This window comes from Protomyctophum parallelum, assembly GCF_964188405.1.
Source record: "Protomyctophum parallelum genome assembly, chromosome: 13".
Taxonomy (NCBI): domain Eukaryota; kingdom Metazoa; phylum Chordata; class Actinopteri; order Myctophiformes; family Myctophidae; genus Protomyctophum; species Protomyctophum parallelum.
In genome coordinates this window covers 24,294,813-24,322,430 of record NC_139708.1, presented here as the reverse complement: position 1 = coordinate 24,322,430, position 27,618 = coordinate 24,294,813, and the positions used below count along the sequence as shown (strand labels likewise).

General features: G+C 40.5%; 2 protein-coding genes and 1 long non-coding RNA gene across 3 annotated transcripts in view; all 3 read right to left on the bottom strand.

The window, feature by feature from the left end:
* Nucleotides 1-27,618, bottom strand: part of asic2 (acid-sensing (proton-gated) ion channel 2) — a gene marked incomplete at its 5' end in the record, with an annotated part of 441,728 nt that overhangs the window by 222,295 nt on the left and 191,815 nt on the right. The window lies entirely within an intron of this gene.
* Nucleotides 14,508-15,689, bottom strand: LOC310869558 (protein rapunzel-like; the record flags this gene model as incomplete). Its single annotated transcript, XM_083780371.1, has 1 exon — nt 14,508-15,689. One exon carries the CDS (start codon nt 15,687-15,689, stop codon nt 14,508-14,510), a length of 1,182 nt encoding a protein of 393 aa, XP_083636497.1.
* On the bottom strand, nt 22,435-24,494 carry LOC310869789. The gene is made up of 4 exons (XR_014570186.1): nt 24,242-24,494; nt 23,701-23,790; nt 23,369-23,536; nt 22,435-23,047 (listed from the first exon to the last, which is right to left on the bottom strand). It is a non-coding gene; the product is annotated as an uncharacterized lncRNA (long non-coding RNA).

Sequence of the window (27,618 nt, the reverse complement as noted above, 5' to 3'; positions counted from 1 at the left end):
CTAAAGGACTTCTACATTGTCCGCCCCAAATTAGCATTTTGACTCTCTGCTTAATTAATTAGTAATGCCCACAAGCTACTGACATGACAGCCTTACTCAGTAACAAATCAGTCTGTTAACTCCACCCTAATACACAGTGAAGGTCATATTTAACAAGCCACTAAGTGACTATCAAAACATGAACTGTATAATGTGTACGAACCCAGGGGGGGGGGGGGGGGTCCCAGCTGGTCCCTCTCGGGCAGAGACGATGTACTTAGTCTCCGAGCCATTTCTGACCGGAGAGATATGTGCCCGCTAGAGGCTACTGATGACGTATTGAAGTGCTGCCACAGTGCAAATGTAAACACAACCTAACAGGACTACAACTCGAAAGTATTATGGAGATATCATAATCTTTGTCCAACTGCTTCCGGTTTATCGTTTCTGCTTGAGAGAGACCAGATCCAGGCAGGAGGAGGAGGGAACTGGTGAACTCAATACTGCCGCAATCTGGCGGAGTCAGGTTGGGGGGGGGGGGGGGGGGGGGATTCAGTACTTCACGCAAGTTAGACAAGCTTTAAGCTACTGTATATCAATGCAAAGGGCACATGCTGAGAGACTGCTTTTTCTATTAAAATAATCTGGACAAGTTAGACTTTTGATTTGGTCAAGTAGGCCTATATTAGTTTGTAATAGTTTTAGCAATTAAGGCCGCGTTGGTGGGAAGTTATAAATATTAAGAATAATTGATCATGCTTATTCACACTTTAATCATGTGAAACAATTCCTATAATGTTTTGCACATAAACACCTTCATTATGTAAATGCACAGCTCAGAACAAGCAGGTGATAACATGCATTGTACTGTAAATTATACAGTTGCTGATTAATATACAGTTGCTGATTAAACCCAAGCCCAGTATAAGAAAATAATTAAGCTGTTGTACGATGAAGTATAGAATAGGACTGAAGTGGTTAATGCTTTCACATACTCGATGACTCGATTAATCCTCATGCTGGGAAAAACGTAGGTGCTGCCTAGCAACCTGGACAGCACGAAAGGTTAGTTTTGAGCTTCGGATGCTTGGAATTGATATTATAAACCTTATAAACCGCCATATGGCGGGTATGGAGATCTGAGGGGTCTTAACCCGTCCTCTGGCAGTCATCAAGTCATCAAGCTGATTGGGGTCATACTAGTGCAAGTAATGCTGTATAGTGTATACTGTACCAATCAATGGTGAAAAATCCATGTCTCTACGATTTACGATTTCACAATCATTTGTAAAACCGCGGCAGGAGAAAAATGATAAACCATGCAGCACAAAAACAAAAATGGTTTCAGCGCTTCAGGCTTGAACCTCTAATTAATAATTCATCCCACTATCCGATGAATTAAATGAAATTACTGAGAGCCACAAATGATCCTGCTGCAGAGGCACTCATCAGGGCTGCCTGTGTCTATACGTTTGAATGAATTAACGAGCCAGGAAATAAGTTGTTCTGTTCAGACAGCACAAAAGCGTCTCATGTATAATTGATGAGAGAGTCAGAGTCAGTGGCAGGAGTCTCATTTGGATGGATTGGATGATTTGACCAGACAGAGTGTCAGGACCAACATACGGCAACCACAGACAACAGAGAATAGAAGCTCCAATTTCACTGCCCCTGCCACAATTACAATTCAACTGCAGCATTCTAATGTTTTCACTATGTCAGAGCTTACATGGGCGAGTCTGGCCTCACAAAAGCACAACTCTGGTAGTCGGAAGTAAATCTCCTTTAGACTACAACTCAAAATTATTATGTAGATATCATCATTTTTGTCCCGCTGCTTCCGGTTTATCGTTTCTGCTTGAGAGAGACCAGATCCAGGCAGGAGGAGGGAACTGGTGAACTCAATACTGCCACAATCTGGCGGTGTCAGGTTGGGGGGGGGGGGGGGGGATTCAGCAATTTAGACAAGCTTTTAGCTACTGTATATCAATGCAAAGGGCACATGCCGAGAGAGACTGCTTTTTCTATTAAAATAATCTTAAATTAGACTTTTGATTTGGTCAAGTAGGCCTATATTAGTTTGTCTGGAGCAATTAAGGCTGCCTTGGTGGGAAGTTATAAATATTATGAATAATTGATCATGCTTATATTCACACTTTAATCATGTGAAACAATTCCTATAATGTTTTGCACATAAACACCTTCATTATGTAAATGCATAGCACAGAACAAGCATGTGATACATGCATTGTACTGTAAATTATACAGTTGCTGTTTAATATACAGTTGCTGATTAAACCCAACCCCCTGGCCATTGGACCTAATGTGTACATTCTCAAGTTAAGAGTTTATGGCAGGCCTAACAAACGAATGTCATTTACTCCCCCATTTAGAAAATGCTGACTTGTGCAGTAATGCAACGCAGCCTCTGCCAAATACGTCCTGAGTCATAAAAGGAGCTTCCATTCAATCGCATCAACATGGAGAAAGATGAGGTAATTGTGAAGCTTTCAACAATTGTCTTTCAAAGAGGAAAACTGATGCCGATCGCTGCCTCCATAATGCAAACCTTGAAAACCACCCTCAAAACCCACCTCTTCAATATTGCTGGCAGCCAACTCCGTTTTTATTGATTTTTATTTCTTAGTGTTTTCCCCCCTAATAAAGTTCCTTTTACTTTTTGTTTCTCATGCCCCCCATGTACAGCATCTTTGGGTACTCAGAAAAGTGCTATATGATTATTATTATTATCCGGGTCGCAGGATCTATAATGGCATACCCAAAATAGTGATGCCATATGCTTTTAAGGAACATTAAGCATCATTGTCACAGGATCTAATCTAGTTGGCAATACAACCCATGCCCATCAGGTCACAGACATTACATTTTCATGAAAGCCAATTTGAGGAGAGTGAAATCCACCACCCTAACAGATTTCTCAGAAGGCTGGAAATGCTGGCTGCACAACAGTTTATAAATGTATATAAATACCTGAAAGAATTCAAGATATACAGTATACTATACTGTACATGCAACTGATAACACTTAAAAGCTCTATAGTGTTGTGTCTGCATTCTCTTCAATGATTTATGGCATTTTATACACAATACCATTTTTTATTTTCTCCCAATTTAGTCACACTACCCGTGTCATTGTTGACCCATACTTGTCAACACCCATGTTCTCTTACAGTATATTACATGCCAATGCATCCTTTGCCTGTTTCAGAATGTAAATCTTCTTACAAACATTCCTTATGTAACTGCCACTGTATGCCTAACTCCAACTGATATTTATGCCTCGTCATACCGTTATTATTATTATTGGTTGCCAGAAAAGCTATTGATTTTGTTTGGGGAACTTTTCCGTGCGAGTGGGCAAGTACACTGTACAGCCTTTGGAGAAAAGAAAAAAAAATGTTCATGTATATTAAAAGTCTATGTCTAATACTGTAGGTCAGGGAAGGAGGATGATGAAGAAGAAAAAACTAAAGAAATACAACAAAAAAAGCAATGAACAATATCCTCCAATTTGCAACACAGCCAGTTTGCCTGCCATTTTTCACTGCAAGCTTTTTATTAGAGCACAGCACATAGAGCCCGAACTTTCCTCGTTAGAACTTTCCTTGTTAGAACTGTTCAATTTCCAACCAGCTTTCCTGTTTCATTACACCGACTCCATGCTGTGCTCAACACGTTCACAGGCAGAGGTTGTGAGCAGCTGAAAGGGAGCTGATACAGTGGGTCCTTAATGACTGGGGCTGACCGGAGCTGTGTGGATGCTGGCTCTATCTATCTCACCTGCATGGGTCACAGAACAACCTCAGAGGCAGTAATGAGTCACTGAATGTTATGTAAGTACAAACGAGCACACATAACGAGAGACTGAGAGAGTGCATGGAACTTTGCTTTGAATCATGTCACTTTAATTTCCGAGGGTCAATGTCAAAAATAGCAACACTTACAGTATGACAAGTTACAGTGCATAATAGTGTTTATATTCCCATTTCAGTATCCATCTGTATAATACTTGCAGGGTACTGTATAATATATGCCTGTCTTATCTGCCTAATTGGTATTAATATATATACAAAAATAACCAACCTGATAATACCTGCTGTATCAGACAGGCTTTTCTTTTGGGGAATCTGTCACTAGGATGGCTCTCGAAGCTGATAACATTCACCAACAAAAGAAAAATTGGAGAGAGAGAGAGAGAGAGAGAGAGAGAGAGAGAGAGAGAGAGAGAGAGAGCATGGAGAGACAGAAAGACAAAGCCAAGATTGGTGATTTTTCTGGCTTGCGCTAGTCCTCTGCCTGTCATGTGATAAGAATGTGCAAATGTGCACTCTGTAATATTACAACGTAGGAAGACGAACGCGGGAGTTGATGAATCACTGACAAGCGGGAGCTGTCAGCTAGTCAATTATTAATATAATTGTTCTTAGCTGACTTTAAAGGACAGCTTCAAGATTATGTTTGAGATAAGCATTGTGTCATACTCGCTCCTCAGTGAGCACTGTGTCAACAAGTGTGTTAGGGAAAAGGAACCAAGACAGGCTGACCACCAGAGGCAGAGCAGGTACTACAAAGGACAAACAAATACAGGAGGTGCAGCAGGGCTTACAGAACGATGATGAAACAGACAAGGCAGTGTGAAACAGAACAAATCTAAAAGGAAAGCAGGCAATGATGCAGAGTCCAGGGGGAGTCAAAGGTCAAACACACAGGCAGAACAGAGCCTGAGACGGGTCTCAGGAAACCAGCCGGGGACGTAAATACATTAATATTGCAGAGGAAACACAAGGTAATGCAGCTTAGTGTCTGGCAATGAGTGAGAGGGAAGAGTGCAGTTTAGCAGCCAGCTGGAAACAGGTACTGCAAACAATGTATTAATTTAGGGTGGTTTGCACCAACAAGGATCAAATAAAATAACGTATCAGGCTAATCTAAGATTTGAACATATATATATTTTTTGTTAACCTCTGAATAACAGGCTTTAGATTAGTAGGCTACTTGAATGTATGATTAGTTCACTGTTTTTTTTTTTTTTTTGTCTGCCATATTGAATTAGGCTGAAAGTAACAATATGAGGATACTTGAATGAGAATAATTTTAGCCGTTCTTTTTATATTATCCGTTTTTAACATAATCAAAGACATGAGCAAAACCAGGCAGAAACGCTGATGTAAAATATTATAAACTTGGGTTAGATGTAAGTTGTGTGTGAGGGGGTGAGGACTTTCATTGTGATGGTGCACGGTGATTCCTGAAAAAATATAGAATTATAATAATCCGACCCTGCGCTTAGATGAGATTCAAATATAACCAAAGAAAATAACCAAGAAATTAAGCTCTGTTTAGCCTGGCTGCTACTGGCTGTACAGATCAGCGCATGCCCATGTCCATCTATGTATTTATAAATAATTATTTCAGAATAAAACAGAACTACTCGAGCAGCAGTATGCATGGCAAGAATGAACCTTCTAATTAGCATTGACAGCAGTGACAATTTTGTCCCGAATCAACAAATAAATAATCATCAAATGCACTCACTAGATAAATTAAAACAGCTCACAATTTTCTCATTAGATGGAGACAGAACAGTGAGCTACAGTAATACTGCCTAATTATCTTAACTGGCAATCCAGGCAATCAGTTCAGGACATGACTTTCAAAATGGTGAGAATGTGCGCTAATGAATGCTCTTCTAATTCAAAACAATTTAAAAAGAAATAGATTGAACCATTAATTTTATAACGGGAGGAAGTCTGATGGCAATTGTCTAAAATGCAATTAGTGGACCATTATGGAAAAGTGAGGAATCCTAAACAAATTTTTGCATACATATCATGTGCTTTGATGGGCTGTATACTGTAGTGTAGCGGTGGAAGATAGTATTACCGGTACTTTTTTACAGTAACGAGTAATTATAACTAATTACTATAATGTTTTTAGTAATAATATTACAGTTACAATTGACCCACAACTTGAAATGTGCGTCATGTGGGTTGTTGTCAGGAGACACGTTTTGGGCTTGTAGATCAGTTTGTGTGAGGCACATTGCAAACTCCACTCCATCTGAGCAAGCTCTTGTTTAGCTGTAAAAATAGGTGGACCATCAAAATCAGTGATTCTGGTACGCAGAGCAGGCTCCCCCCAAAAAGTGGAGGGTTATACCAACCTCTGTGTAATTGTCGTAAATCACAGAACCCGTATTTGGAAACTAAAGTACGTGTCCCGTAATGCAGGGTTTCTCAACCCGTGGGTCGCGACCCCTCGGGGGGGTCGCCAAATTATTTTGGGGGGTCCCCAATTATTTTTATTAAAAAAATAAAAATAAAAAAGAAAATCGTTTTTTTTGTGCAACTGAATGGCTGGAAAGTGGAAATGAAGATTTTATATATAGCACATGCATACACCTTCCCTAATGATTATATCTGGTTTGGTATGGTATATCTGGTATTTATTTATGGTGTATTGTCTCTATTAGTAAGGTTATTGTAGCAGTACATTTATATTGGGGGTCGGGAGGGGGTGGGGCGGGGGTCCCGAGACATTGCCAAAGCATTTCCAGGGGTCCCCGGACAAAAACGTTGAGAACCCCTGCCGTAATGAACTGATACGGGACACACTTTGTTCCGTATTTTTAGGTCGGGGAATAAATCATGAAGTTGAGCTGTAGATTTAGATTCTAAATGCATTCTGCAGCTCAGCTGCCTATTCCTTGTCTAGATAACTTGCAAATTATCTTTTTATTTTGTCGCCGCCAAAGGAGAAATATGTTTTTGCCGCTGGGGAAGCTGGGGGAGTGTTCTCTCCTCCGCGTCATCAGTGCCCATACCTAGGTGGGGTTGGCAAAAGGGCCTTTCTGTGTGGCGTTTGCATGTTTTCCCCATGTCCCCTAGGGTAGGATACCCTCACAAAAACATGCAGTAATCCTGATCTCTAGTATACTGCCTGATGGAGGGGAAAGGAATTGATTGGAATAACGTGTTCCTTCCACACACTACATCCAACCGGGAAAACTCCCCTGTGTCAGGTGAAAAGAAGCGGCTTGCACTCCTCATGCATGGGGTCAGTCCGTTGCTCTTCCCAGGTTGGCAGAGAGAGTGGAGCACCCATGATTACATTAGATAATTGACAATGGTTGGTGGGATTAAAATGGTGGGGGGGGGGGGGGGGCATGCTGAGATGCTACCATGGGTTCTTGCCAACACATTATTGATGGGACCGTTTTGTAATTAAAGATTCTGCACTTTATTGACTGCACACAGGTACATGAACAGAACAGGATTAACAGGATTAAGACTATGTAGACCTGCCTTGCTGCAGGGTCTGCTGCTCGCTATGCGTTTCGGTTTAAATCAAAACCCATTACAACTTTGCACCATTGAGCCAGCTCTCTCTCTCTCTGTTGGCTCAGCATGCTACAGTACGATAAAGAGGAGAGCACAATTTGAATTCACACACCCCTACTACAGTCACCAACAACCAACCAACAACAAACAGCCCTTCCGGGCTATGGGACTGCGACTAGATCCAAAAGCAACTTATATTTGGGAAAAGTGGAAAATCGGCTAATCGGTTATCAATGTGTAAACAATTTCAGATCAATTGGTCAACCCACTAAAATGCATGTAAAACGGACAGAGTTCACACATTTGGGAGAAAAGTGGAAAATCGTCATGAAAATGGTTCCGTCACTGCTATGGCCTTTGTCACCTTATTATTGGCTAGCTAGGACACAAATCCTGTTGAAATGGAAATCTCCTGACTCTCCCTCCAATACTAACTGGATGAGAGATATCCTGTATTTTCTTAAACTGAGACTGAAAATGAGACTGTCGCTGAATGGTTCCACCGAAGAATTCTGGGTGGTATGGACGTCCTTTCTTTCAATATGTGCAGAGGATAAACTTTCCTTTCATTCCAGATTAGGGTATTGTGTGAGGTCTGGTGGTGTATTGTTATTATGGTGTGATGGGAGTGCTGTGCTGTCTTGATTGCACTGTAGACTATCTATATTGGACTGATGTGGTTTTTGTTTTCTGTTTATGGTCTTGTGTATTGTTATTTGTTTAGAATTTTACTTTTGTCTTGTAAGATTCTTGTCTTTCATGTTTTTCATTTGGGTGGAAAACTTAATTCATTCTCTTAATTGGGATCTATATGAGCCAATACAATGCTATGTTGGAGGTATGTATGCACTGAATGCTTCTGTCAAATCCAATAACATATTTTTTAACAAAAGGTTAAATAAAAGATTAATTGAGTATGAAGGACTCCAATGGAAACAAGCCATAGGCTTTATTGGTTTTAAATCCTCTTAGCAGACCTTGTATTGAACTGTACTTTCCTGTGCATTTTTCCTGCTAATAAAGTGTTCATCAATCAATCAATCACGATCGATAGGTCCACTCACTGAGGGGGAAAATGCACGTGAATGGATGAGGACGAACAGTCTTAATGGACTCTTCGCTAAGCATTAAAGCACCACCTACTTCACGCTGCCAGACCTGCAGACCATGGTCTGGCAAGCAGTGCTTCTCACTCATTTACTTGCATGTTATAATTATGATGGATCTTTCCCATATAAAAAATCTATCATTTTGCCGGACGAAATAACATCTACAGCTACAGTACAGGTGACGGAAGCTTGCCAGATCATATGCCAGTTTAGCAATGGTTGCTAAGCTAGCATAGGACAATCGGGTGGGGTTTAATGAAGGGTCCACTGAGTGACAGGGTTTACCAAAATGCTTACATTTGGGAGAAAAATCCGTCTTTGTCAGCGAAAATTGGTTTTGTCATTCTGCATATGACAACGGACATGTGCAAGTTAGATAAATTGGTCATCCTGCTGAGGAGCAAAATTAACTGACAGACTGACAGAATGATTGACACGTACTTCTGAGGCACACACAAATCTTGCAGTAATCGCCAAATATATCGGAATTAAACATATCCAACAAACAAACAATCAAATAAAGAAAACACAAGTGCAGTAAAACGGAAAAGCCAAAATAAATCACTTGGATTGTCAATAAAAAAAAATGACAGTTTGTACTCACTCACTCACACACACACACACACACACACACACACACACACACACACACACACACACACACACACACACACACACACACACACACACACACACACACACACACACACACACACACACACACACACACACACACACACACTCAAAACATAATTTGTCATGTGTGCGTGCACTGCAGTGTTCGGTTGTGCGGTAATGAGAAGACATTTGGAGCTCTGTTTATTAAGGTATTCTTCCTTTCCCTATACTAGGGGTGATGGCTGGAACACACTTGGAATGTGACAGTCATACTAAGTAGCAGGTAAAAGCTGTAGGTGTTCAGCAGGTGCAGCTATACTGGAGACACGCACGTTATTATATAGAGACAGACAGACACCGTTCTTCTAGTACTGTAATAATTATACCATCATGACAAATGAATTGAAATAGAGTGTGTGTGAGAGAGAGAGAGAGAGAGAGAGAGAGAGAGAGAGAGAGCGTTTGACACAGAAATGGATTAAGTATTCTAGCCATTTCTGCCTCAGAAACCAGTGACAATGTTTCAAGAGCTCGGGATGTCTTTTTTTGGAAAGACTGCATAATACGATGAACAGTTTATTATACACTCAAGTAGGGATGCACCGATATGGAAATTCTTGCCCGACACTGATACCGATGTTTAAAATAAAATAAATTGCCGATAGCCGATACTGATATCGATAGAGGTTTATTTCGTTTTTGCCAGGGATACAAATACATCTTCAATACAAGAAATAAATGTTCAGAATCTACAGCTTGAATCTACGCAAAATAACATGCTTACATATCATATCAGCTACTGCCATTGGTTAATGTCAGTTTTATTTTTCTGATACCGATATCGAGCGATAACAGCAAATATCGGCCGATACCGATATGTGGCAGATACATCGGTGCATCCCTACTCCCAAGCTCGTTTCCAGCAATGGCTGGCCCCAATGTCAACGTAAATATCAATTTATCTGAGATTAGTGAAATCTGTGTGATGTATATAATGCTCACGTAAGGGTACACATAAATAGATAGTGTCATAGCAACAGTTCTTTCATAGGCTTCATCATAATATTTTCACAGTGCTGGAGTTGGAGTGTGCTACACAAGGCTTGCCTCAGCATTAAGCCTTAGGCTGATTAAATGAAAGGAAATGTTAATTAAAATATGTAATGCAACAATGAAAAAATTGACTCGTTCAAAGCTTCGATGTTCATTTTCATGTTTTGTGAGATGCATTTATTTATTACGATTTATTTATTTTGGATCAGATGGATGATGGATCATGGTAGCTGCAAAAGCATTTTGAGATGACCTATTTAATGGCAAATGCCTTGAGCAGTTTCCCTGTTCCAGCCTTAGGGTAATGTTTGTCTCCCTTACAAATGATTGTTGTGTCCAAGATGACTTTAGGGGAGTGGGGGAAATGTGCATTAATCACAAGGGGCCTGCAGGGAACGGAGGAAAACATTAGCTTCTGGAAAATACACAGTCAACCTTTCTTTCTCTCTCACTGCTGCCAAATAAACAAGAGAGATTTCACTCATCCACTTGCTCAACACTTCCGTCCCGCTAAAACAAAACAAATGCTTTGTTGTAAACTGCACGCTGCTCATCCTTTTTTTTTATTTTTTTATTTGTCTCATTAAAAGTGAGTCATGATAGTAATTGCACTCATTTAACACAAAAGTGCCACACTCAACAAACAACTTACGAAAAGACCCAAAGTTTGGCTATTATTTGTGAGCTGTCATGTTGGCCTGATTGGTGTCAAACTTTGCATGCATGCTCCCAGTAGGAAGATCCTTCACCCGAAATGTTTCAAATTGGCCTTATGGTTGCGTTATAACAAGCTGGGAGACGATGTTCGCTGAAAGAGAGGGCATTTGACACAACAACACCTTACCCGTTATATCGTCCCCAGGAAGACCATTTTTGCAAAACCTTTTTTCTTACTCACATCTCTGTAGTCATGTGATCAACACAGATCTGTCAGATGTGTCATATTCCATCCTGATTATAAAGCATATAAAGTTTGCAGGAGTGGTCCCTTTTGAACAATATGCCTCAAATCATGAATGCAGCATGCCATTGCCGTGAAACTTTGCACACACATTCCCACTAAGCCAAGGAAGAAATGCCATCCTTTTCACATTGTCCTGCTGTAGTGCCATCAGGAGGTCGATTTTTGCAGAAAACATTTTTTTATATTACTCCTGCTGATTTTGTCCAAACATCACGCAAATCGGCACACATTATCTCTATAGGGTGACCAGATTTGTGCGTGATTGTCCCGCATTTCAATGACTTTTCATGCGTCCCGCAAATGGAGACGTTGTCCCGCATTATGATAGACAGGCTCCAGTTTTCAAATGTGCGCTTTATCTGTGGGTCTGTGCAGCGGAGCTGCAGAGGCTGTCATGACAGGGACAGGGGGCGGGCCGTAACTGTGTGTGTGTGTGTGTGTGTGTGTGTGTGTGTGTGTGTGTGTGTGTGTGTGTGTGTGTGTGTGTGTGTGTGTGTGTGGGTAGGTAGGATTGGCTGTCAATCAAACAGCGGGGCAGAGAGGGGGAAATCAAATCAATGCGGTGCGGATAGTTTAGTGAACACTCACCAAAACAACGCACAAAACACAGTACAACGAGTTAGCGTCTTAGCTAGAACAGGGAAACTATTTATCCGTGGGTGAAGAAGCCATGCAGTGCAAGGCATATTGAAAGAGTCTTCTGTGACATTAGAGTCGTTTCTCAGTGACACACGGAGGAGGTGAATAACAACGTGAAGCAACGTGTTGATCAAAAGGAGGCTTCACGGAGCATGGACACATTTTTGTACTAAAAACCAAAACAAGAAGAAAAGGTAACAGCAGCTGAAATAACTAGTGTTTACCACACAGTACAACTGAGAGACTTTCAGACTTGTAATGGACAACATAAACACCTAAAAACACCTAAAAGGTGTATATCCTGGCTGTGCTGCTATGGTGGAGAAGTGTGTTTACAGTTTAATTTATTAGGAGTTGCCTCCAATGCTGACCAAATTTGATTTATATTTCTGGTTTAATTTATTTTATTATTTATTTTACCGGTATAATTTCAAAATGATTTGCAGTAGTTGGCTTTGTGAGGATACTTTGATAAAGTAAACATTTATTTATCATACTATAATTCTAACAATGAATGAATGAATGAATGAATGAATGTCAGAAACACCGGCGTATCTCCTCATTGCCTGCACCAATCGCTCCCACTTTTCACACAGGCATTGACCATAATAATATGGAGGTCTTAACGAAGCAATTTTTTCAATAACATTAATAATTAATTTATTAGTGAATAAAAACCCGTTTATTTGTCCGTGGTCTATCTCCGACCGAGCCACACTATTAGCACACATCTCTCCATGCCAAAAAAAAATCTGCACGCTCCCAGAATCCAGCTAGGCTACATTTTACCGACGCAACTGTCATATTTACTGTACAGATATTGTTTTTACATCACCACACGATCCCACAGGCAAAGTTGCTGTGACGTCATAATCATCACACTTCTCCACCAGCACAGAGGCACACCGTTTGCACACATCTCACCATGCACAGCAGCAACAGCTAGCAGCCTGTCCACACATCAACCACTACTTTGCATTCATATTCATGTCATATTTACAGTACTACGGCCTTCACAGTGACCGGGATATTTCCAACCCCCTCAAAACTCGCTGATCTGCTCCACAGTACACCACCTCAGGCCCCTCCCCCTTTGCACAGACAGGCGATTGACGATTCAAACCACACACGGGTAAAAACAGCGCAGGCACCATTGTGGCAGACAGACAGCTGTTACACACGGCGCATAGCCTACTAAGGTTATTTAACCACTTTGCAATGCAATGTTTGAACGTCAATTCATATTATAACTTCAAACCAAACGCGGGTGACACGCCTGGTCACTGACGACGCGCGTCGCGCAGTTACAGATCTCATCTTTCCTGCACCTAATGTGAAACATTGAACAGCACGGCCACGATCACAACGGAATGATTATCTATCGGGGTGGCTCTGTTGGATCAGAACATATCAATAATTTAAGCCACCACTCGACGGAAGGGAAACACACACCCCGTAAAATACAATGATAAAATACATACAGACAAATGCAATGACTAACGTTTGGCTGCCCTGTCGACACCACTTGAGTACTCTGGAACAAAACATTCCTAAATCACAAAAAACGTCTCATTCTAATCCTGATTAGATAAAGCACAAAAAACTGCAACTTGATTTGAAGCCCAAAAAGCCAACCTCCGACTTTAATACAGTAGATTATATGCATCTCTATGGGCAGCAGACGGTCAGCTGAGCGGTTAGGGACCGTCTACAAAGTGCAACACCGAAAGTGAAGATATTCAATATATTTCTATGCAGAATATTACCAACAAATATACATCACACATCAATGGTGTACTTATGATTGTACTACAGCATCTATTAGTGAATACATTTTTCCCATTGACTTGCATAGGAAAATCTACAACTATAACATTATGTCCTACAGACCACTTGCCCCCCCCCCCCCCCCCCCCCTTGCTCGGTTCACCTGCAGCCCTTAGGGTTATCGGTTAGGGTTAGGGTAGCCGTTAGGGTTATCGGTTGGCCACCAGCAACATTATCTATCCATCCATCAATATTAGCCTATACTTTTGTGCCTATAACCCAACTTCCCAAGATCATCTGTAAACTATTCCCTGCCTATCAGTAATGTGATCTATTACATCGCATTACCCACACTGAATATAATTTGCTGTTCATATATTCAGAACGGGTAAGGACTAGTTGATTGTATTGATTCATGCCTTCACAATCAAATCAAAGCCCCTTGGTTGGTTGGTTGGTTGGTCTATTGTCCTTATTGTCCAATAATAGTTCATTTAAATGCATTTCTGTTAAGTTTCTTTTATTTGCATAGTAGTTCTATTATAGTTATTATCATCATAGTCCTATTATGTGCTACTGAATCAACCAGATGGCAAAGCATAGATATGCTATGTGAGGGGCAGAATAGAAATGTCTAATTGAGGAATAGAAATGTTATTATTTTTGTTTTCGTATACACATTATTCACGCGCACAACATAACCCCGCATGTGTCCCAGCTTGTCCCACACAAACACACTCTTTGTCCCACATCTGGTTAGTTGGGATCTGGTCACCCTAGGGTGGGCACAAAACATTTTCAGATGCTCACGGCCAAATGCTTATATTTTTTTGGTTCAACAACTACTGGTTTAGAAGGCATTTGTAGAATCTGCCTCAGGTCTTAATGAGTTATGCGGTGAGACATTGAAGCAAAAGGTAAATCTTTCTGCTATATGAGAGCAAAGTCAGTGCAAACAAAGGTCCCCTGGAAGCCTGTTTGGTTGTATAGCTTGCTCCTTTTCGAGCTCTTCAGCACTTCAAGCTGAGTGAGCACAGATATAGATCTTCCCAGCAAATTCCTCCCAGTAGTGCAGCTCATCTGTGAAGCTCTTAGAGCAGGCCAGGTCTCTGCACTTGGTCTTGACTGTGTGTACCACACAGGGACCAGGCAGCTCTGCAGACAGGAGCTCTGCTACCCTGATCAGAGTAGATCCAGGGCCAGAAGTCTGGGCCCGGATCAGACGCTGGATGTTGTTCCTGTCGACTGGCTCTGGCGAGGCACTGTAGGATACCATAACATTTAATTTCTCATCGCTCTCATCGAACACCTGGAAACAACTTTTTCCTTTTACACAGTGGAATTCCCCCTTGTTAAAAAAACTGTATACGCGAACAGACCAAAACACCCAGTCATACTTCTTCTTCAGCTTCTCTATGATAGCATCAGCCAGCTGTTGGTTGGTTAAGTCAGAATGGTCTCTAACCAAACGATGGGAATCCAGCTTGGCCTGTTCGGGAAAACGAACAATGCAGTCCTCAATGACGACACTCATCTTGGATTGCACATCCTTCATCTTCTCGCTCCAGGTATTAAGGAGTCCTTCCACCTCATCATCATCATACCCCTTTAGAGCAGTGTGGCCCATCAGGGCAATGATACCAACACAGAAGAGCTTCATTAATCTGAAGCAGAAGTCCTCCACTACTCGCCGATTTTTCTCCACATAGTTAAGTGTGATATCCAGGACAGATTCACCTCCTCCTGTCACTGCATTGTAGAGGACATGAAGGTTTCTGTCACCACCAGTCGCCGCCCAGTGATCCAGGAATCGCTTTTTACTGGCTTCACAAAACTCTGGCTTGGCATTGAGAATGTCCATGTAATGCTTGAATTGATTCGTGATATTCTCCTCCACTGAGAAGTACTTGGCATCCACAGCACTTTTCTTGATCTCATCATAGACCCCCTGGATCTCCTCGGAAACAACATCCAGACGATCATGCAGACGATTCTCGAACTGCTCCTTCATGTACACACTGCTCTCCACATTCTCCTTCTCCATGTACAACGTTATAATTTGTGCAGTAATGGAAAAGACAGGGAAGAGGTCACCAATAATAGCGACTACTGCTACTTCAGATCCTTTTTCAAAAACATCCATCACAGACTCAATCATGCCCTTCTTCTCTGCAACAAATTTCTGTAGCTGGTCAGCCATCTTTGTTGAGAAAATAATTCAGGAGAATCTAATAACAGAAACAAATGATGACATTAGAACTATGTGTGATTTTTAAGATATGACAGAACAAATCAGATTGAAAGTACAATACTACCAAATAGTTGACATTTAGAATAAGGATGCAACATTTAATCAAACTAATCAATATAATCGATTATACAAAATAATCGATAATTGATTTGAATAAAAAATTAATATTATGTGACACATTGTGAGCTTATAGATCAGCTATTTTTGTGTCACAGTGTAGTCCAGGGGCTTTCAACCCTTTTAATTTCAAGGTCCATTATTCATTCGCCATTTGAGCCATGGACCTGGTGGTCCCCGGACCACTGGTTGAAAACAACTGGTGTAGTCAATCAGACTAATTTGTTGATATAAAGAATTAAACAAAATAACAAAAAAGACATAATTTGTCTTGTTTTACTTACAGAGCTATTGAGGTAAAGTTGGACTCTGGCCTGCTTTTGTTGACGTTTCCGGTCTGAAGAATTCAGCAGCGTTTAGCACACGATTCGAGGAACAAAGCAGACGCCAGGAGATGAAAGTAGCCAGTAGAGTCAACAAGGTCATTACAAATCAGCACAAAGAAAACCGTGCTATGGTCTGGTTAAAAACACAGCTCTCTGTCCAATGTGACCGCCGGAACCAGAACCCCCTCATGTCTCTGGACATCCCATTAAATAAGCCTGGTCAGAGACTAGGCCCTCCCTCTTTCTGGGCGCACAGCCGGTTGGTTCTTCCAATACACCTTATTCACGATGACGTTCGACAACTTCCGGTTCACGTCCGGGTTTGAGTTTACAGGGGAGCGGCATATTTCGCCCATAGAGATACATGCAATTTTACAGACTTTAAGAGGCCAATATCGTTTCATTCCGAAAGGTAAAGTTAACATTAATACTGTTTTCAGTTTTACCATCTTTTTGTCTTGATAATGGTATCCGTCTTTTATACTTTACCATTTTGGAATTGCCTTAAATGTCTTGTTTGGATGTGCTTGTAACTTGTAAGTATCAATGCTAATGCTGTTGCGGCTGCTGTTAGCCTGTGTTTATCAGTTAATTTATGCTCATTTGGGTTGATTTCTTTTTTTAAATAAACGGCAGGGAGTCCGTTTTGTTTTATAACTAGAAATCCTTTAACTGTTGAATTTAATTGTAACCCCACATGATGCAAACTAATCATTGGTGTTTATTTAGCCCTCAGGACTTTTTGTGTTATCATTTTATGTGACTCGATCGTGCTGTTTACATTTCTGCTTAATACAGTATTAAATCAATCTCACACTATGACACACTATCATCCATTCAGTGTGTATCGAACTCTGTATACAAATTAGCCTTACATTTTTAACAGAGGTGAATCCCTTTGAAATAAGATTCAATGGGCACATAATCTGTTTCATATAGATAGACAAGTAGGCTATGATGTTTCACGAAAATACAATTGTATTTATTTTATATATCAATTATTTGATAGACATCAATCCTCAGTGGATATCCATCATTACACTAAATTACTGACTTGATCAAAGCTCTTAATTTAAACCATTTCCATGTGTATCATTATTAATTATTTTGCTAATTTCAGGGTATGGAATTCACAAAATCTCTTGCCCACCTGCCAAAAATGCGGTTCAATGATGTTGAAAGGCTTGCTGCTCAGTTTTCAGACACACCATCTTCCAAACGGGAAAAGGGGTACAAGTTCTTCATTGAACAGTATCTGTTTGATTATGAAGGTAAAGTGCTTTTGTCTTTGTTAGTAAAACATCAGCACAACATATTCTTTTGATACGTAACGTAACGTATTAGCCACATAAATGTGTGTGGACCCCTATCTGAATAGGTTTTGTGCCAGAGACCCTGCAGAGGGAAAAGATTTGTGTAAACTTTTGTCATAATTAAAAATTGTTCACTATTGTAAGAGTTGAATTATTCTTTTTTAAAGAGCAGATCTACAAGCTCACCGCACTGAGATGAGGTTTATAGCAGATTTGAATGCTATATTCATTATTTTGGGGACAACCAAACCACTTTGAGAAGTACATAATCTCATTCTGTATCATGAAATATAATAATTCATTAATATGCATGGTTTATCTTGCACACTTCTTCCCAAACAATGAAACACAGTGTCTAACGTAGTTGCTCATGCTGTGACGGTGAGAGGACGAAGTCACCGTTCAATGAGGAAAAATGATGAGGCTCACTACCTTCAGGTTTATCAAAATGAATAGTTGTAATGCGGTTCATCCTGCAGTTGCAGTCGGATGGTTTTCCTGCGGTTGCAGATGACTACAGTGTATAGTTCCCACTAAGTTGCATATACTTCAGTGTATTTCTCAGTCTGTCAGTGATTTCTGTAGTGAAACTCCAAAAACCTATGTTACAGTGTCAGAGTGACATATCTTTAAAAACAAAAGATTGTTTTTTTTGTGGACAAATGAAAGACTGAGAAAGACTCTGTTTGATCAAAATACATTTGACCATGTTGGCTTAGTGGTCCGGGCACCCTAGGCTCTAAAGTAGCCTGACAGTGCATTGTGAGTCCTTTTTTTTACTGCATGTCTCTCTGCATGTGTCCTGTCCATCTAAAGGCAGAAAATCTCTCTTTCTTTCTCTCTCTCTCTTTCTGTGGACACTGGCATGCATCCACTTGAGATTGAACTGTTTTTATTTTCCTTTGCTGTTTGTAGAAGTGTAAATGTAACGTGTTACAGCAACAACGCTCATTGTTTTTTTCCTATTAACAGATCACACTTCATTCAGAAAAGGTTCCTGTGGAACTGGAGAGCACTTCTTGCTCATGTGCTGCTGGGAAGGCATTATGTAACCATATAGTGGCCCTTCTCTTTCAAACCGCACACTACAGGTACGTCACAAAAAAGCATAATGGTAAAGTTATTTTTTTCTGTAATGCATGTAGGTAGGTTTAATTACGTGGAGAAAAACGTTTCCACAATATTCTAATTTTTATTTGCCTATGTAGTACCTTACGAGCCAAATCGGTACCGTTACCTCTGGCCTGTACCAGCTCTCTGCAAACCTGGCACCGGCCGCGGACACAGGTCAGATATTAATGTTTTTTTATGTTGAACAAGTTCAACAATTCTATTGTTTTGTGTCTTGTCAATTCATTATTCATCTTTATTTTATCACAGGGGATTGCACCAGAGGCAACTAATGAAGTGGTGGTGCGTAAACCAGTGCCAAAGAAGAAAGATAGGGTCAGGACTGGTGTTAAGTGCACACTGTACCAGGCATTTACTGGTATGTATGACCGCTAACCAACATACATTAGATACCCATTTCTTTGGGACTTTATGATTACACTCACAAACAAGTCCTTCTGAACTTCTTAGGTATTATATCATACGTAGGCAACTAGCGGCACGGGGGCCACATACGTACAGGGCCGTATGTGCCCCTCGGGCCGCCACCTTCACTTAATATGGCCCACAGGTTAATATCAGAATACTGATATATTATTGATTTCAGCTGTTATAATTCCAAACATGCAAACATGACCCGATTGAATTACTTCTAGTTCTAATTACTTCTTCAGTCTATATTAGTAGCTTAATGACTAGTATTACAATGTAATTGTCTTTTTTTAGTATAACTAAATGCATTTGAAATTAAATAAAAATGTGTTGCACTGCGACGCGTTTTGAGCTTGTAGATCGGCAATTTTTGCCAGACAGACCTTGCTATTTTTTATCAAGGTCTGTGCCATGATATAGAGGGTATCTCGCATGTCAATGGAAAATCGAGTGGCAAAGTGAGTTTAACGTTGTTTAAAGCAATCAGATATCGTGAAAAGGCAGGTGTCATAATTAAATCAAAATTTGACGGTTCTCCTTTTTATTTCCTGTCAGGGCCTCTTCCAGTTCCACACGTCATGGCAAGCGGGGAGAAATTAAAACATCTGCGTCCACAACTGGGAATTTGTAAAGTGCTGCATGGTCTAAAGGACTTAAAGATGGTGGACTCAAAGTTTGGCCAAGTGCCATTTGGGTCTGTCCTGTCCTATCAGTGCCCTACTGAAATTAGTAGAGACATCATTAAACACCCTGATGGTCCCAAGTTTCCACAGTTGCCTGTACAGGGTTACCGTTTCACCAACACATCTCCAATAGCTTTTCAGCCCAGTTATAAGCAACAATGTCACTTGGATAGCTTGCAGGTGTCATGGGATCTGTCTGCTGCTATTGAAGAGGAAACCCGCCAGCAGTCCGAATGCCAGCTGTGGACCGACATACGCAAACCTCGTCTTACAGCCAGCCGATTCAGAGAAGCCACCCATGTTCGTGGGGAATCTTCCGCCAAAGCCTTGGCAGCCCGCATTCTCAAAGGAACTCCTCAGACAGCCGCAATGAAAAGAGGTCTGGATCTGGAGCCAGAAATACTGAGGAGATATGCAGACTGCTTTGATGTGTCTGTGACACAATGTGGCATCATAATCCACCCTGATGCACCTCACCTTGGAGCTAGCCCTGATGGTAAAGTCATCGATCCACAGGGAACACCACCATTTGGGCTGGTTGAGGTAAAAAGTTGTGCTGTTGAAGACCAGACACAAGTTAAACACCTCAACACAGTAAACGGCAAGCTGTACCTTAAGAAGAGCCATAAATACTACCATCAAGTTCAGGGTCAGCTAGCCTTAAGTGGTCTTCAGTGGTGTGACTTCATCACAGACACTCTCACTGACTATGCAGTTGAAAGGATTTACAGAGATGAAGAAATTATCCAATCAATGAGAGAGAAACTTGATCATTTTTACTTCAATGTGTACATGGATGTGTTCTTAAGCCGGTAAAAAGGAGATTGATTGATTGAAATATGTATTAACAGTTTGCAGAATTGCAGTACATTGCAACCACAAACTCAATACAAAGTGGCGATGCACGATAATTATCGGCCTGATAATATATTGTATATATACTTTATTACTTACTCTTTTACGTTTACCATACTACACACTACTTTTTTTTACCTCAAAACTAGGTACGTAGCAAATAGCTAAACCTAATAATTCAAACGTTCTTTCACAGAGAAGCTGAGATTTGACAGTACTTGCGTGCTCTGCTTGTGCACTTATGGCCTACTTGTGTGCAACAAGCAAGTAGGCACTCGTCAGAGTGCAGTTCTAGTTTTATATATTTACATATTCTTGCAGTTCCGCTTAATGATTATTTGTCTTTTCAGATCTCAGAACTGAAAGGTTTTTCAGATGCATGTTCTCATTGTTCTGTGTGATGACCTTTATGTAATGAACACACAAAAGATGTGTAGCTGTCAATCCTTTATTTGAAAAATAAATTTACAGAGTAAATATCTTCTGTTACAATTTTATGAAGACAGCATAATACATAGAATCTAAACATATAATCAAAATAAGTAATTGAAATACACTATGATAATATGTTAGTCCAAACAACACATTTCAACACAGACAAGTTACAATTGCACCACTAGTCCGTGGATATTAATGTGACATTGTAATTGCTGAAGAATGTCGGAAAACACTGCTTCTCAGTTATATCAATATCAGCAGGTCATTATGCAAGTTGAAAATTGATTAAAATAATTGATATAGTCCATCATGTTTAATGTATATAGCTGGACTAAACTGAATAATTTACATTACGTGTCAACATAATGCCTTATTTGAAGAACACTCATTTAACAGCTTTTTCCTCTTTGACACATGTGTGTTTTTAGATTGCAATTCTGATTAAAGCCTTTTTCACAAACTGTACACTTAAATGGTTTTTCCCCTGTATGAGTCATGTGTATTTGTAATGCCATATTATGAATACAGCCCTTGCCACAAACTGTACACCTAAAGGGGGTTTCCCCTGTATGAGTCCTCATGTGTACTTTTAGACTACCCTTTTGACTGCAGCCCTTGCCACAAACTGTACATGTGAAGGGCCTTTCCCCTGTATGAGTCATTATGTGTTTTTAGATTACACTTGACACTAAATCAACTGTAGATTTAGTCTACTACAATCTTATGATATTTGGTCAACTAAAACTAGACCAACAATAAAACATTCCAGGTGACTAAAATGTGACTAAAACAAATGAAAACTATTCAAGACACTGACTTAAAACTAAAATCAAAATTTGCTGCCAAAAACACTGTAGGAGTAGGCTATATGCACTCTACTTATCATACTAAAAAGGATCACATGCAAATTGTTTGGCCCATTCATTCATCAATAGGGTTACACACCCTAACGGTTAGGGTGTGTACTGTGTAACCCTATTGATGAATGAATGGGAGGCTTCAGACTGGTTTGTCCCCTTCGACATCCAGAGGCCCCATGTAGTTGGACATGATGCAACAGATACTCCACAGCTGATTGACTGAACCGGTCATAGCCAGAGGAACGAGTCCATCCCAGATGTGGTACTCCTTCACTCTGCGTATGGCCCTTTCTACCAAAATCCTTAGACGGGCAATCTGCTGGGTCTTACGCGTGTCCTCCGCGCTGAGCTGAGCAGATTTCTTCAGAGGAGGAATGATGAGTGTTGCCCCCACATCAGAAAGCATGTTCTCTATTAGAAATCCCTTGTCCGCCATTACTGCATCTCCAGGTTCAAGTAACTGTAACAGCTGTGATTTACGAGTTATTTCGATGTCTGAGATGGAGCCTGTATACAGTTTGGAAACAAAAGTGACTACCCCACATGGAGAGATTCCAATCAGACCTTTAAAAGTGGTGTGGTTTTTGTAGTTGGAAAACATTTCTGACTGTAGTGACAGGGCGGATGGAGTTTCACAGCGTATTTCTGTGCAGTCTATTATGACTCTGACTTTAGGGCAGTAGATCTTGAACTTGTCAGGCATTGTAGCTTCTACTTGCTGTCTGGTCATCCACAATGGGAGTGAGCCCAGAACAAGAAAAAGGTAGCTAGTCCACGTTAAGATGTTGCGACTAACTGTGGATTGGCTGACCTTGAATATGGTTGACAAAGTTCTCTCATGAAGCCCGGCTGCAACACGACAGAGGAACATGAAAAACTGATCAATGAGTGGGAGTTTGCGACGGGGGCTACAGGTAGGTACCTCTTGTGCCGTTCGCTGTGCCTTGGTCCAGTACACTAGTTTTGAAGCTGAGGGTTTAATTGACTCCCAAAACACAGTGAAAACCTCCTTCGAGATGAATCTGGTGTAAAAACGGTAGTCTTCATCTGTAACACAATACTGGTAAATAAGGGGCTGCTCCACATCAACCTTCATCTGTGCAAGCTCCATCTCCAGCATTATGACCTTGAGCTCCAAGTCTCGTATTCTTCCAGAGGCAGTGTCCAGTTTAGCTTAAGAAGAAGGAGAGAAAAAAAAGGACACATGATCTATTTCACTATTTCACTATATCTATTTTCCAATCTAATTCACTAAAACAGTCTTGGAGCAGACATTAAAGATAAATCACCGGCACACTGTCTTCAGTTGTTCAATAAAGAAAACGTTATTATTAAAAAGTTAACTTTTTGGTCAAGGACTTGTCAGATGTCCTTGACTATAATCTTAAAGATTATAGTTTTGTTTATTGAGTAAGTGAAGACGCCATGCTGTCAATTCTTACTCAATACTACAATATCTTTTCTGTAAGAAGACAGTACATTTTGTATACTAACCAGGAGATGGACGGGCATCATAATCGTGATCTTTGGAGACTGCACCTGCAGTGTACTCCCTCTGTGATGTTGTCCTCTGTCCACCAGACTGTCCCCTGTCTGCTGGAATGTCCCCTGTCTGCTGGTCTGTTCCTCCATGTCCTCTGTAGTCGGTGCTTCCCCCTGGGTCTAAGGGTCGGCGATATGGAAAATATATGACTATCTTTTCATTCAGGATACATGATATTTTTGATGCGTTTTTTAGGTTTATTATTCAAGTTACTTAACCGTACAACCACATACAAGGCATAACGTGGAGATATTTTATCACAATATTTATCGCCCACCCCTACCTGGGGCAGACATCTCCGCACAGTCATCCAAGACAGCAGCACACAGGCGCTTCTGTGCTCGCTCGTACACCGACTCCCGTGTTCTTGAACCTATCCCAGTAGTGTAAAAAATAAATCCCAAAACATATCACCAAAGTTCCAGGTTCATGGGTAAATGCACATTCTCTAAATTCTCTAAATTGCAGGTACTACGGTAAAGAATAGCTACTATGAGTTGGTCTCGTCTCTTCAGGTGTTAAATAGACTGGTGGTGATGATATGTTCCTGACAATAACGGGTACTTCATAAACAGATGTTTTAGACCTTATGTAAAAGTAGGTGTATCTGGACTAATGAGCATCAATTTGCATTGATATATAATGATGGTTGTATTAAAAAGTATTTTTAGGTTTTAATTCTTGACTTATCTGCCTTTTATCTACATATTGACAAAATTGATAGGCCTATCCTGATCTGAAAATGGGTTTACAGTTTACTAAATAGCTGGAGAGACAGGTACACAACTGTAATAGTTAGGTTTACATCGTCATGTGATAATTACCCCAGTCATTCCAGAGGAATCTTGAAGGCACTGTTCCTCGTTTAATGCGAGTACGTCCACCACTCGTTTTGGTTGACTTCATTATGTCCTCTGGGTTGAAATGTTCACTACATACGTGGGTGCTTCCACGAGTAATTGCAAAACTTGGTCCCTCATCTCTCTTGATTGCTGTCACCCATTTGGCACGTATCATTTCATCTCCCGGGAAGTCATGGAAGCTCAAATGGGGGGTTTTGTTCTTGCTGTTAGAGCATGAAGGGACACTGCAGTGTTGTGACATACTGCAGCGCTGAGAAAGAAAAGGGGAACAATGATTTATTTCTATGGTATTAGCTTTGATATAATGTTAATTCAAAACAAGCCTCAGGAAGCTTTATTCTTCTCACACATACCTAGATGACAATGCATGCGTGTATTGGTCTGTCCGTATGAGCCCCTCACAGTCACAGTAGCTCCAGGTGGCAGCAGCCAAAATCTAGCAGCTACTGTTAATCTGCACAGAGGTCTGTTGCCACACCTGCACTGTGCACTGTACAGAAAACACTGCCTGGCTGGCCCTGAAAGAAACATTAAGATGCATGTAGATAACTCAGACGAGACAGTATAAGTATCAAACCAATTTTTGCTAGCAATAATTGCTAGCATTCTCAACCCAAGGCAATTTACAAATGTATAAATGTATCAGCCTGTTCAGTTGATAGGCCACTGGCCATGGCAGTTTCTAAGTGTGCATGTTAACATAACAATAGATGTCGGTTATATTGCCCACTTAGTATGAAACTACACTCCCAACACCAATCGGCTTAGTGGTTTCAAATGTAGCTTTGATATCATATAATGGCAAGTTATTATACATGTAAAAGGTAGGCCGAATGTTTAACAAAAATAAGCATGAACGAGAGGCTGTGTCAGTGTAAATAAAACTAAAACATAGTTCAGCCTAGGCTATGCATCACAGGAGTGGGTCAGAGGACTAAATCACTTAAACAAATGACTAAAATGATTGATATATATGGAAACAGATTATATTAAAAGCTTTGGACAAGAGTCAAATGTATGGTGGAGGTATAGTGATCATTATACATTCATATAAAAAGGTAAAGCTTAACATAAACCAGGCTAAATATACACAAGAGGGACATCGCTAGCATTATTAGCATTCGTTAGCTTCCATTTCCAACTAACGTAGACATTTTCATAACAGTAAAATGCAAAAGACCGATAACATTAGCAAGAGAGGATCATCGCAAAGCCATAAATACCATTACCTTATAATGTACCGGTCGAAATTAAATATTGTAGCCGTAGAGCCGAAGAGGTCCATATAAACTCAATGGATAAAAAAATATTTCCCCCTGCTAGGTCTAAACCGGAAGAGCAACTGACGTCACGTGAATAGGGCTTATCAGAACACGACCCGGAAGCACATCCTGTCTGAGGGGAGGGACCTAGCATTTTATTCATGATGAAAAAACATACCTTTCCCTAACTTTTGAAACAAAACAGTAATAATGATTTTAAAGGTACAATGAAAACATAGTTTAACATAACAGAAATTATTTGAAATTGAACCGACTCTATATTAAGAAATTACCTACACTGTTTATCCCACTAAAGAAAACTATAATCATGAAAAACACCCTTTCTTACAGTACAAAAAATGTACTCACAACGTTTCAAATTATTCTATGATGACAAATGGATGTTAGGGACATTTTATTTAAGAAAGTTCAATATATAGTGTTTAAGTCAACCAGAATAGGTAATTTAACTTTACGATTTTAAACTTCAGTCAGGGCTGTTTCCTAGTATTTCCCATTTGGTCAAGGGCTGCAAAAACAACAGGATTCTTTAGATAAACATTTTCAATATACTTTCTGTAGAGGACAATAGTATCTTTTGATTCACTCACACCTTACTGAGCTTCAAACACTTTGATGACCACAGACTGCAGGAATGTGCACTCATGAGGTGTTGTGGACTTTAGACCTGAATGCCTGTGCTAAAGGGTCTTCATCTGTTAATCTAAGCAAGCCGGTATTTTCTTAGAGAAACACTTTTAAACATTCGACTAGTTTTAACATTTACTGACTTAGTGAAAATAGCAACTTTTTGGTTCATTTATATGGAAATTATATGATGATGATAAGGAAAGATAGAGACAAACAGCAAAATAAGTTTCAGTGTGTGCTCCAGGCTGTGGAGCGATGCGATCGGTTTTAATATCAATAAACTTTGTCTTTTGGATCAAACTTCGTCTTGGGCTTCGGGCGTTACTAATAGAAAGGACAAAGAACTTCGTCCTGGGCGCTGGGGGTGTTAAAATAACATGAGAAATATCCCGGACCCCTAGGCCGGTGGTTCCCAAACCTCGTCATGTCAAGTACCCCCAAAGTGACACTAATTAGCCCGCGGACCCCCATTTGAAGAGATATGCCAGGGACCCCCATAAGAATAGATTTTTACGGCTGCAGTGATTCTCAACACATTTAATTTCAAGGACCCCTATAGTTTGACATTAGTAATTAGTCTACGGACCCATTTAATGGAATTTTCTATCTCTGCCTTCTATCTAAACCTTCTTATTTAATTTGGTTTAGAATCAACGGTTTTAAGTAATAAGTCGCTAACCCCGTCCCATCCCCCCTGTCCCACACAAGTGATACTAATGTCCCTCAAATCAACACTTTGGATCTAGTCACCCTATATCTCTATAGTCATATGATCAACACAGATCTGTCCGATGTTTTACATTCCATCCTGATAGACTTTTTCTAGTTCACATCTGCTACCATATGTGAACGCAGCATGTTTCGGTTGCTACATTGCTCTGGGCAAGCCCGATAATCTGAATAAAATCCTGTTGTTTTTGATGCACCCTTATTTAAAATCTTGTAGTGTCCATCCATCTGCAACCGCTTATCCGTAGTCTGGTCGCAGGGCAACAGCTCCACCAGAGTGTTCCAGACTTCCCTCTCCAGAGCAACATTAGTGACTTCCTCCTGGGGGATCCCAAGACGTTCCAAGGCCAGTGAGTCGATGTGTTTCCTCCAACTGTGCCTTCGTCTGCCCCGGGGTCTCCTCTCAGTGGGACGTGCCTCAAGAACCTCCCTAGAGAGACGCCCAAGAGGCATCCTAACCTGATGCCCGAACCACCGAGGCTGGCTCCTTTCCAGGCGAATAAGCAGCGACTCTACTCCCGAGTCTCTCTCATGTGACTTGTAGTGTGTGCATGTTTAATATAATGTTATAAGATTAAGTAGTGTGTGATGCAACCATATTTCCCAAATTGTTTAAGAATTCAAAACTCTACTTTAGTGTGAGCCAAGCTTTACTCATACCTGGCTATAAGCAACCCAGCCTGATGGGCATGCTGT